At 32.3% G+C, this 13,235-nt stretch overlaps 1 protein-coding gene across 2 annotated transcripts; it reads left to right on the top strand.

Moving 5' to 3' along the window:
• Window positions 1-885: 885 nt before the first annotated feature.
• LOC148619747 (suppressor of SWI4 1 homolog) lies at window positions 886-11,884 on the top strand. 2 transcript variants are annotated; one of them, XM_088579978.1, is made up of 10 exons: window positions 886-968; window positions 2,888-3,058; window positions 4,085-4,408; window positions 5,341-5,417; window positions 6,414-6,521; window positions 7,715-7,828; window positions 8,132-8,275; window positions 9,705-9,841; window positions 10,283-10,345; window positions 11,607-11,884. In XM_088579978.1, the coding sequence occupies exons 1-10, from the start codon at window positions 948-950 to the stop codon at window positions 11,876-11,878; spliced, it is 1,431 nt and encodes a 476-aa protein (XP_088436104.1). In that variant the 5' UTR covers window positions 886-947; the 3' UTR covers window positions 11,879-11,884. The 2 variants fall into 2 exon arrangements, with proteins under 2 accessions (XP_088436104.1, XP_088436105.1); XM_088579979.1 differs by lacking the exon at window positions 886-968 and adding an exon at window positions 1,337-1,463.
• Window positions 11,885-13,235: the final 1,351 nt, after the last annotated feature.

Below are 13,235 nucleotides of genomic sequence, written 5' to 3'. Positions count from 1 at the left end.
TGACGTAATCCAAATTGATTCAATCATGAGTTTTCTTATTTATCAAAGTATAAACTCCCAAACCATTATCATCACTTAATTCCTCATTATCTAATAAATGAATTTTCTTTTGTGGCTTTTGTGTCAAGTTTACATTTGATCGGCACGCACGAGATATGTGACCTTTCTGCGAACATATATGACAGGTTGCACCTTTGAATTTACATCTATCCGCTTTATGGTTGGCACCATTACATCGGTAACACGCATATTTCGGTTTTTCTGTCGGTTTCGGGATCTGTGCTTTCGTTTACGTTCTTCTCTGTCGGTGAAGTCGAATCATGGAACTTTCTGGATTCGATTTCCCTCGAAGTTCGATTGCGACTTTGTTAGCGGTTTCTACTGCCTCTACGATTTCAATAGCTTTCACAAATGTTATGTCCGCTACGGCTAACAATTTTTTTTCTGCGTATGTTCATCTCGTAGTCCAGCAACAAATTGGTCACTTAGTGATTCACTTGAATTGCCGAATTCAAAATGATCAAAATTCACTCTAGACGCAACCGCCAGCCCTCTCAGAAAAAGCAAAGTCGGAAAAAGGGAATACTTTAAAGCGACGTTACCAAACAACGTATGATCTGAATAACACCCGAGAATTATAAAAGGCCTGTCTGCAGCGCTTAGTAAGAGAGGAAACGAACGTCAGCCGCTGCGCGGACCTTGGATAACCCGGTCACATGTAAGGCTCGACCCCACACCGGTGTCGACCTCATGGTTACAAGTCCATCAGCCTAATCATTTTAACAAGGTACACTATGATACATAATATTTTCCGTTAATTAAGCTATTCAAGGTAGTACGTTATTGTTTATCGCTGTGCAATTTAAACATGGTCATTGGCCAAAAACGAGATAACAAGAATCGATGACGTAGTTCGCAACAACACAAGCACATGTTATTTTCTAGGCATGGGTCGGAAAAAGAAATTGGTAGTTATTCATTTTCTTTATTTTCCTATAACCTTTTTCTTTTCTATATTCTGATAAAAGATGTATATATTTCTTGTATTGAGTTGGCGGTAACGAATCGCAACGTTTACTTTTTTTCCACTACGCCTTTCTCAGGAGTTGTCATAGTCCAAACGGAGTGTTTTATTAAGCCCTTCGTCCACAGAGGCCTGTTCCCACCATTACATTTGCTGCCCCACTAGTAAATAGCTTATACAAGGGTAATATTTTTCTCTATAAGTTGGAAAAATCTAAGTCACTGGTGCTTCATGATTAGACGTATTTAGTATATTCAAGTTTAAAAAGACCAAGTTGAGAATGATGATGAACCACCCATTGCCTGATTCTTACACAGAATGATCCTGAAGCATTTTTCTAGCGATGTCATGGTTGCAGTAGTTGCACTGTCTGTCCAAGCAATGGAAATCCCATATTTGCACTGAAAAACACAATCGGTATTCCCTCTTGGAATTTAGTGTAAGGATTTGTGTTTTTACTTCCACACTCTTTGGGCAGTAACTGCTCAACACATATTCAAGCAAACTTTAAATGGAGAGAATGTTGGATTGTTATATAATTGTTTTAGTCGAACTATTAATTAAAATATTGCAGCTTGACTTAATTTACTAAGGCACATTTTTGGTATCACTCATCAGTAAAATAAATTAGCAGTAGACCTAAGGACAGAGTCTATGTAAAATTGAGCAGATCTATAATGAAATTGGCTCAATTTCCTTTGAAATGTACAATACGGTCTATATAGAATTATAAAGGGTCTATGTTGACAAAACATTAAGTTTCTAACTGGGTGTGACATCACATTTTAATTGGATTGATTGATTGAAGAAATTTAAGGAGGTAGACCTAGGGTAAGGGACACAACTCTTAAAAATCATTGGAACGTTTGTATTTAGCATTTTACATCAATCTCATGTAAGCATCTATATAACTTGGATTCATTTTATTCTGCATCAAACGAAAGCTTGAGAGGCTTTAGTGAAATTGAATATGATACAAACATATCACTGATTTCATGAGTTATGTCTCTTACCCTAGGTCTACCTCCTTAAGTTGACTGAAAGCCATTCCAAACTACCTAGACTAAAAAGTCCATATGCCCAGGTGGAAAAATCCTTTTTTTTTTCAATTGTAAATGTCTTTGAATATAAAAAAATAATATTTAGATTGGCATTGATTATGAGTTTAAGAGGTTATTGAAAAGAAGAATTTTTGTAAAAAAAAGAAGAATTCTGGAACAGATTTTGAATTAGCATTTTAGGTTTATGTAAGTAAATCAAAGGTATGTGCATAAAAAGTATCACCCAGCTACACCTAAGTCTCGAAATGACTTTCAGAAAAGAGATCAAGACAGCTATGTTATTTTGATATTTCCATTCTATTGTTACTGCTATGAAATAAAGTAATTCTTTGTTCCGATACTTTCTATTTTCAAAGTAAATATATTTTTAAGTTTGCTTGAATTACCAATACATTTACAGTACGTTGGTGTTCATACTGAGGTCCCTTTCATGTTCTTTCTTCGTTTGTTAAAATATTCTTTTGAATGTTCGTTAAGCATCACCTATTTCATTTGACAGATCATTGACAGGCTATTTTTCCATATTTTCAGTTTGTCAGTGGTTCGTTAACTTAATTCATTATAGTGTAAGAGGGTATTTAACAGAAAGGCCCACAAAAATACATGTACTTGTAGGTCTAACACTGTTTTACAAATCTGATCTGTAGGGAAGTCTTTGTGTTGTACATTTCAATTAAACAACCAGGACTTGAATATTTAGCTCTTGTAAAGGTTTAGTGGCATTTTTGGCTGTGTGAGGGACTTAAAACAAATTGTTACCTTAATTTCTTATATCTGAAGTGGTTATGTGTTATTCTTTTAGGGAAAATCAGCAAAGAAGGCTAGAGCAAGCCAGGTGGGCAATTTTGAAGAGGAATTTAAGAAAGCTCCACATTCATTTGTTTTTCATCGTGGCCATGTTGGAAAAAACATTAAACATTTGATAACAGATATGAGGAGAGTAATGGAGCCTTACACTGCCTCAAAACTTCAGGTAACCAATAATAACTAATAATTATTGAATTACTAGTATGTACTGATGAAAAGTAAATGAACTTCTTCCAATTCAAGCTTTCTATTTGTAACAAAAATTGCCGCCATTTTGGTTGTTTATTACCTGGTAGGGCTAGAGTTGTCTCTCTTTGGCCAAATTTCACAGTGACTTCACTTTTCTTAAAAGAACATGAGCTGGCAACTTTTAACTATTTTTGAAAATTCTTGGTGACTTACATGTAAGTCTCCATTTCACTGCCTAGAGTTTGCCCTGATTTCCAGATTGTGATTCACCAATGCATCCCATTACTACTACTTGCATGATAAATTAGACTTTGGTATCACATGATACAAAGTTACTGTGTTTCACTCTTGCTGAAAATTTTGGTTATACATGTAACAACATAAGTCAAATCAGTGCATATACTATAATGTACAGTTGAAAATGATCACTGAAAATGTTATTCTAATGATGTCATGAACAATTGTGTAAATCTATCTCATTTAAAAACAAACAGAACCTTTAAAAAAATTAATTATTGTAAAATATTAGTTGTACAATTTGTAAACATGTCAAAACACTACTTGTTCTGGAATAAATATCATTGTCTGAAATGTACTTACCGTCATTACATTTTAGTGACAATGTATTTTATTTGGTGCTAATTTTATATACATATGTCATAACTGTAATAAAATGATAATGCATCACAAGCCTCTAAAGGCTGGCTGGTAAAAAACATAAATATTTTTTATTGTGATTACTGTGTATGAATGTGATTTAATGTTTATATCTGCCAAGCTGCACTTAAAATTAAAAATAACTATGTATATTGCATCTACACTTGTATATTTTTTTTCATCAGTAAGTCAACCCAATACTTCCATTAAAAAGAAAAAGAACAGTTAAAAGTGTACCTACTGGTAATTATAAATGTGTACATACAAAGTACATAATGTATCTCCCCTGTTTTTGTACAATTGTTCATGAAAGTTCAAAATGTTTTAAAAACTTTCTAACTCACAGGCTAGGAAGAAGAATGTACTGAAGGATTATGTGAATGTAGCTGGACTTCTAAATGTGTCTCATTTTTTAATGTTTTCTAAGACTGAAGTAGCAAGTAATTTCAGAGTTGTCAGACTTCCTAGGGGACCTACTTTGACTTTCAAAATACAGAACTATTGCTTAGCAAAAGATGTGATATCATCTTTGAAGAAACCAAATTTAGAACAGAAACAATTTCAGCACCACCCTTTATTAGTGATGAACAATTTCAGTGGAGAAGATCAGCATTTGAAATTGATGGCTACCATGTTTCAAAATATGTTTCCTTCTATTAATGTAAATAAGGTAAGTTAAAGCAGTGTCCCAGGTAGCTAAGAATAGATACTGTAAACGTGTCAAATTAAGAGGTTGGTAATTTTGCACACCTTTTGTTAGGTGAAGATATTTGTGGGTATCAATTTTTGGAGGTTAAAAAAGTGATTACCATAATAAAGTGTTAGAAAAAATGATTTTGCAAGTACTATTTTCATGGTTTTCTGTTAAAACACAGCTAAAATTAACACATTTACACAGGGTAAGAAACTCACTGAAATTCTAACCAGTCCAGAATACAATTATTCAATATATTTAATATATTGCCATATAGATTTTTGCTAAAATTAGCCAGCCCTACCATCTAGGGCTGACGGGCAGGCTACTATTTCTAAATCTGATTTACAGCACGTGTGCAGCTGCAACGCTCCAGTGTTGACAAGAAAATTGAACAAAACTTAATTCATAGTTAGTGTCTTAGATGTCTTGAAACCTTAAAATTGATATTATTCAGTCTAAGAGTCATGCAGAGAGTGTCATCACTTATTTGATGATTCATTTTAGTGGCCTTGGCATATTTACCTTTTAGGTAATCCCTGCTGAGCCTGCAATATTTGTTTTCCCTTAGAATGCTGTATATTATGCGATGAATGTTGACTTTTGTATGTTAATGTAAAATGGTGTAAAATTTTGGCATGACTTTTTTCAGTATTTTTTCATAATGCAAAATGTATGTGCTAAACCCTACATTCACATGCACCTTTATTGTTGAAAACACTGCCTAAAACCTCAGTGGGGCACTACAACAACATTTCTCTTAACAATGTGATGGTGAACACACACAGATCTTTATTCTGCCTTCTGACATGGTTTTATTCAAATATTAAAGTGTATGGGAAAGGCATAAATTGAATTTGAATGTGAACAATTATGTATTTATTTTATGAATGGTTTATTATCAACAGGTGAAGTTGAACCAGATAAGAAGATGTGTGATGGTTAATTATGACCCAGAAACTAAACTCATAGATTTTAGACATTAGTAAGTACTTGTACCAAAGATTCAGTTGTTTTGAAGGAAATTTGAACGGATGTAATTTTCAGGATTTTTTAAAGATATTCGTAATTGAAGGGCCATTTCCTGAGAAATCATATTATTTTGTTTAAGATGAAGGGTCATTTCCAGTCAGAAAGGGCAAATGCCACATGTCCCCTTGCCTTCCAAATCCCTGAAGACTTTAGAATTGGTGCCAATAGGCAACATACAGCTGGTCCCCATATATTTAATTTATACTTTGTTATAAAATGCTTTAATATGTCCCAGAAGTGATATAGGTTATCATAATTTTCAAGAAAGGAAAACTGCTTCTAGGGTAATTAGTATCATTGTTTTTCCATGGAGACCAAGAAGCAGAAACATTTTACTTTTGAAATTTAGATATTTTTTTTATTCTATTCAGCATTATTCCTTTTTTCTCAACCATTAACATTCATAAGAGAAAATCCCTAAAGTAAGTGAAGTAAGCAGAATAAATATGTTTATAGTATGTGTACAATAATGAATTCTTGGCCTACAATTTTATTTGTAGTTACTGTTTTTACCTATGAAAGCAGATATAGTAGCAGCTCGACTCCATATGTCCATCCATCCTGCTTAGGGGTTACCTACTTAATGTGATCTGTTACTCAAAGTGTATTAAATCCAATTCAAACTTTGGACAGTACTTGTTCACATACTAAAGATGTGCACCTCCTATTATGGACCAATTTCATTAATTTTTCCTACTTTTTTAGCATGTTGAACTAAGCAGCCATTTTTTCCAGAAGTCTATCTGTCTGTATCATTGTTACATTAATTTAGGAAATTTGTAGTCCACACTGTTCAGTGCTGACCAGTATATGACGGTGAATAAAGTACATACCTGTATGGGTCTTGTTTCAACTTAAAAGAACGACAATTGTTCATGTTTTTTATGCATTTTTGGCTAAGCAATGACTACATCAATTCTTCTATATCTAATATAAGCATTTTTTTCAGCAATATAAGAGTTGTTCCAGTTGGTATGAGTAAAAGTGTTAAGAAGTTGATAAAAGCCACAGTACCAGATATGAGTAAATATAATGATGTCAGTGAGTACATGACAAAGTAAGTATTTTATAGCGGTTACCACACTAGAAATCTCCTAACCCTATCAAGTAAATTTGATGAAAAGGAAATCTTAATGTTCTCATAAGGACAACTTCTCACTAAGGTAGATAATACTTATTACACTGAGCATTCTTTTTTGTCATCTTGCAAAATCATATAGACATATATATTTTCAATTAACTACTAATGTTTGAAAGATATAAAAATAATTCCTTCAAAATATTTGAAAAGAATTTTTGACATAAAAATCTGTGTGGTAAAATTACAAATATGAACTGTAAAAAGCCCTCTTCAAAGGGAGATAATTGATGAGAAAATTCTATCATAGGGGAGAGAATTGGCAGAAAAATGTTCTGCAGAAATGTAATGGGAGTATTAGATTTTTTAATATATGAAGAAAAAGAGTTTGGTTACCTCCAATTTTCTTTTTGAAGTATGAAAGAATATTAATTGTTCTTTATATAAATATATAAAAAATCTTATCAACCAGTCTTTTAATAGTACGAGAAATATTGAAAATTCCCTATAGAATCCATATAAAATGTTGTAAAAAATTGCCTTTATTAGAGGCTCAGTTATCTCAAAATCAAATTTGGTGACCCAATTTTCATACATTGAAATTCAGACGTATGCTCATTCATGGTCATCCTTGAGAAAAACTAGGAAAATCTATCTACAAGAAATATTAGGTATGATCTACCTGAAATAATTATCTTTAAGGCAGAAAACACTGTTTATCACATATTTCGAATATTTTGATTATTATGGATGTTTTTGCTCCTTTAACAATGTTAGAAGTTGCAAGAACTTGTTGTTTGCCAGTTGTCAATGCCAACAATATTAACACCAGCCCGCCATCAATGTAAAACACCATGGGTAAATAAAATAACATTCTGGTTATTGATCAAGTGCTTTGTTTATAAATGAAGAAATTGTTGTCAAATATGACTTGAATTAGTCCTTCTACAGTTACTTTGTAATGATTCAAATACATGTAGTAATAAAAAAAAATATTTTATAATTTTCCTATATCATCCTTGGCATTATCCAGTGACCCATATCAGCCCTTTAGCAGTTATTTAAATTCTTTTAGTGAATGCTCCTTTATACTTATACCAGTAGGAACATTTCTCATGACCGACTTTTATGATGTTGTCTTTAAGTTCTTAAATTTAGTAAATTTGTTTTAGAGCTGGCTATTTGTCTGACAGTGAGGTAGAGTTAGATGGAGAACACAATGAGGTGGTCCTACCTCAGCATGTGGGTAGTAGAGGCAATATCAAGGCAACTAAAAGTGCAATCAGGTTTGTGTCTAGTCTTTACATTCAACTTTGATACATGCATGAAGGTCAATGCCAGTAAAATGATAAATTGTAGGGCTTGTGAAATCTGTTAAAAATCTGGCTTTATAGGTTTGTTCATACATTTGGTACATAATAAGTATTTATAATGTATAATCAACCTCCATATACTAATAAAGCTATAAACTGACAAGAATACAATGTAAAGTAACTGAAGAAAAAGGAGTAGTCGAGGAAGAAAAAAAAATTTGGTACATGTATCATATATTTTGACCTTCTGAATCATACATGTACATTCTATTACAGATTGACTGAGTTAGGACCAAGATTAACTCTACAGTTAGTTAAGATAGAAGAAGGTGTTTGTGATGGAGAAGTAATGTTCCATGAATATATAGAAAAGTCTGAAGAGGAACTGAAACAGTTGAAAGCTATGAGAGAGAAGAAGAGGTATGATCTGGTGTCGTATTTTTACCCGGGTCACCAAGGATGATGGCATGTCTAGTAGCTGCTCTTCTCTGTCTGTTACTTTGTGTAATCTGCAACTTAAAAAGTACTGAACCAATATTATTCAAACTTAACGCCATGTTTACATACTAGTACATATTGAAGATGTGCACCTCCTATTTTTGAGAAATTTGATTACTTTTTTCCAACATTTTTAGCATATTAGACTTAGCCAGTAGTATATGCTATCATTAGGACATAACACATGGAAATTTAATCAGAATAGGTATGGTGTATATGTCAAAGAGACAAAAATCCCACCAGGATAAAAATGTGAGCTCAAGACCACTTCAATGAATGAGGAGGAAATCCTCATACCACAGGACAGGTTGCAGCTGGCCCCAAAACATCATTATACATAGGTACAGCAAAAGAGTTGCCCTATATACTCAAGTAACATAAAAAATAAACTAGACTTGGGACAGGCACAAAAAAGGTGGCAGGGTTTAAGTACTGAGGCTTGATCACAACCATCCGTTTTAAAAAAGGTCTAAGTCCCTTGTTTCAACAGTATTAAAGAAACAGAATATAATTTACACAAATGTACAAACTAAGGACTACTAGCACTTAACTGACATGCCAGCTCCAGACAAGTTTAAACCTACAAGAAGTTATGTCCCCATAATAAGTAAAATCAACCCCAACTCTTTGCATGCGGGATTCAGAATCACGGTACATTATAAGTCATATAATAAGGACATAACCCATTTTATGCCAAAAACAGCTTTGAAATGTAGTGTTTTAATTTCCATGTAAAGCCCCTTTGAGGAAATCAATGTTAATACCAAATAATGCTATCCTTATGATTTGACAATATTATGATTACTGTATACTACACTGTAGTTTTTTAATTTGTTTACTGTTTATATACATGTACATATTGAAGACACTGACATATACATGACAGTGATGCAAGCCCAGACATGTATTGGTCTTGTTAATTCTAAGAAAAAAAATATCTGTGTTTCCACTAACACTCTCTAAAAAACTAGGATTGGTATGTAGGCAAAACGTCTTTATTTTTTCAATAGTATTTGACTGGTTTGTGTTGTAGACACATTCAGACTTGAATAAAAATGCTTGTCAAAAAATGTCCAAAAAAAATTTTATGTAGGCACAAAAAAATAGGGTTGGTAGATTTAGCTGAAACAGGTGATTGTTTAGGCTTTATGTTTTATATACTTCAAAAGTAGTGCAGCATTCTGTTTTCAATGTTATCCAATGAATATGGATGAAAATTGATGCAGTGATTTGTTTCAATAAAATGGCTGAGTGCAATTCACATATTAAGGTATTTCACCAATTTTTCCATTGAGAAAAAAATGAGGATACACAACTTTCAAAATAACAATATCTTTGTTTATGTTTCCAGAAAATTGAAAGAAATAAGGAAGAGAAAGCAAGAAGAAAATGTTCAAAGGAAGGAAGAAGAAAAGGAAGCAAACAAACAGAGATCATTAGAAGGAATAAAAAGGAAACAGAGTGAAGAGAATGAAGATAAAGATGAAGGTAAGGAGATTTATCTCAGAACCTGCAGTTTATTTCACAATTTTTTTTACATGTACCATTATTCCTAAGTTATAATCTTGTACTCCTTGGTGTGTTGTAGGTTGTCAAAATACTCAAAAACAATAATTATCCACTCTGTGCTTAAAACTGAGTGTGAATGTTGTTGATGATGAGTGCCATACATATAAAAACAAGGGATTCATTCTGGATTTCCCAAACATGATTTAGATTGAAGAGGAATTAGAAGACATATGCTGTGCATTAAAATCAAACCTTTGATTTATGTAAATATGGGGAATTTTATTCTCAGATAATATTGACGATATTGTTCACTGTATCAAAGTCAACAACGAGGAAATTCTGAGTCAGATGTATTTTTGTTGTGCGTGTGTTTTCACTACTGGCTTTTATAGCACATTTTGTGCTTTGATTTAATTCCAGAATCTGAGAGTGAAGATGACCGAGAATATTATAAGCAAGAAGTTGGCCTGGAACCTGACAAAGGTTAGTCATAGAAATCCATATTTACACCATTAGGAACAAATATTGTTCAATATCATACACATGATGCATACACAATACTGCAAGTTCAAATCAAAGAATTGAAAATACCACAGTTAGCTAGGGCAAGATGTGATGTTCTTTTCTAGCTGCTTAAAACTGGTGTCATCATGTCTCTCCTCACTTAAGGGGAGACATATTGTTTTTGCTCTGTTGGTTTGTCTATCTGTCCATCACACTTTTGTAAGTGCCACCCCTTTGGAAACTACACCAAATTCCATGACCCTTTGTAGGTAATTTGGGCATGATAAGTAGTTGTGCATCATGTTATCAGGAACTTACAATCCACTGAATTTTATGAGCAGCACCGATATATCCCTTAGAACATCCGAATGGGGGAAACCATTGCATTTTTTGCAGTCAAAATGAAACTTTAATTCTGTTTAACAGCAATATCATAGTTGATTGGCAAGACCACTGATGACATTGCATTAGAAATCACCGATATTTTTAGTATTATGCCGTAGCTTGAGATTATTAGATTATTTAATATATTTTCAACGAGAGGGAGTTTTTCATGCTGATCCCTTCTAGCGACTTTGTCGTGAGACACTATGAGCATGAGTAACTCCCATGAGTTGAAAAAATATTAAATAATAATCTTTTTATTGCTGCTATGCTGAAGTGTAAGGTATTGGTTATCTTTTATTTTCAGTTTTCCTTATCTAAATATGTAAGTTTTATAAGCTCTACAATTTCCTTTCCGGACTATTTTTCAGTGGAGTGACATCATGTATGTTGTGCAGCTATACAATAATTTTTATTCTCACTTGACTGGTGTGAGATTGAAAATTATCATATAGCAAAAACAAAAGGATTTTAAACGAAATAGCGATAAAAAAATATTGAGCAGTATGAACAATGATGAAGTTGCAAAACAAGTGCATATGATTTTGAAATAATTAGAATAGCAGTTTGCATGTAACACAGTTTTCTTTTGTAATTATACACTATCTGTTACATTTGTCATCTTGAGGAGATATTGAAAATAAATAGTTAGTGAAACCAATAACTTGTAAAGATTCATCAAAATTCATCAAATTAGTAAAGATGTAACAAAAAATTGAAAACAAAAAACAAATGTGCTGTGTATAGGGCTCAATGCATGATGCACATCAAAAATGGATTGGGTTGTTGCTCATTACTGGATTTGCACAACACACTAAAGTGATTTTGTTTGTAAGTCACACTAAATCTCTTTCAGAATTATTTCCTGCTAACCATGGAAAGAAAAGAAAGAAGTCAGTTGTTCACCTCAATGATAGCAGCAAGAAATTTAAGAGAAATTCAGAAGAAAATAATGTTGGAAAATCCAAATTCAAAAAAGGAAAAACTCTGACTGGCAATCCTATGCCTGGAAAAGGAAGTTTTAAGAATAAAGTGCAAAACAAACCTGATAAAAAGATGAAAAATAAAGGATCTTTTTCTGGCAGGGAAAGGAAAACATTTATTGGACACAAGAAAAATAAAACATGAAAGCAATTTTATTGTTTATTTTTTCCTGTTTTTGAATTGAATGGACACTTCTTAATATAGTAGCTATTTCATTAAAACATCTCTTTTGAACAAATTCATATGCCATTGTCTTTTTTTTCCTTGGTTTTTCCTGAAATTTTATTTTTACTTTGTATTTGATTTCAAGGAAATACCAGTTCTGTATTTGACAAACATTTCTATGTTGCTTTTTTGCAACCCATTTTGAACTTTTGCTTTGAGTAATTTTTGGGTTTCTATACAAACTTCTTGGATAAGGTAGATTTACATCGTCATAGCTATTGGATATATTTTTTTTGTGTTTTTTTGTTAATTCATATAGAGATATGTGTTTTCAATTATAGTATAGCCTTTTATATGATGTTAAGCTGTATTTGAAATGATTTTTTAAGGAATTTTCTCATTAAAATATATCTAGTAAAATTTCAAACATATTTACAGAATAGCCGTTTTCAAAGGGGCAATAATTGGTTGGAACATGCAATGGAAACTTTAGTTTTTTGAAAATTTTAAGAAAAATAAGATAGGTGATTCCGTACACTTATTTTCTTTTAAATTATTCAAGTATCTCAGACAAGTATCATTTTGTACAATTTTTTAGGAGTTAGACTTGTGATTTTAATTGTTCATGAAATAAAGAAAATATCCTATATGAAATGTAAGGATGGGTATGACAAAAGAGATGAAATCTGATACTCAGGTAAAACTTCATGATTTGGTGAAAAGTGTCCATTTTTGTTGGGATGCAGTATTTTTTACCTTTTATACTCCAAGTTAAACAATGAGACCATAGCTTGACATCATAATGGACAACATACAATTGTGTATCACTCTACATATTCTGACCATTTCTTCAACAACCTTTCAAAATAGCTATTATTATTTCTGTGCTTATGAGCCAAATGAGAGACATATAAAAAAAAATTGTCTTAATGTCAATGAAGTCAGACTTGATAGGCACAATCTTGATCATACATGTATGTTCAATTTGAGTCAGTATTTGTGATTTATACTTTTCCTTTTAGTAAAAAAAATATTGGATTTAAAATTACATGTTCAAAACAATATTTATATTATAAATTAGTGAACACTGAATGTTCATTAAGTACCAGTCACGTTGAATAACAAAAGATATAAGATTTTCACTAATGATTTAATGATCTGTGTAAGTGTAGAAACACAAAGTAATTGATATTTATTAGTATTACAAAGGGGTAATATGCCAAGAAAACTGAATTGGAGAACTGTATCAAGATGTTTGAATGCAAACGAGAATCTGACTACTTATTGAATTGTACTCGAGTACTCAGCCTTCCAAGCAAGTACTCCAATACAGTAT

Source organism: Perna viridis, chromosome 4 (genome assembly GCF_037379345.1).
Source record: "Perna viridis isolate PV_CMFRI_1.1 ecotype Kerala chromosome 4, ASM3737934v1, whole genome shotgun sequence".
NCBI classification, from domain to species: Eukaryota; Metazoa; Mollusca; class Bivalvia; order Mytilida; family Mytilidae; genus Perna; species Perna viridis.
Note: the sequence above shows the minus strand (reverse complement) of the source record. Positions and strands in the feature narration are given on the sequence as shown.

Coding starts and splice junctions, on each gene's coding strand:
- LOC148619747 (XM_088579978.1), top strand. CDS start 948: ATGGGTCGGAAAAAGAAATTG. Junction 3,059..4,084: donor ACACTGCCTCAAAACTTCAG/GTAACCAATAAT, acceptor TCTAACTCACAG/GCTAGGAAGAAGAATGTACT. Junction 5,418..6,413: donor CTCATAGATTTTAGACATTA/GTAAGTACTTGT, acceptor CATTTTTTTCAG/CAATATAAGAGTTGTTCCAG.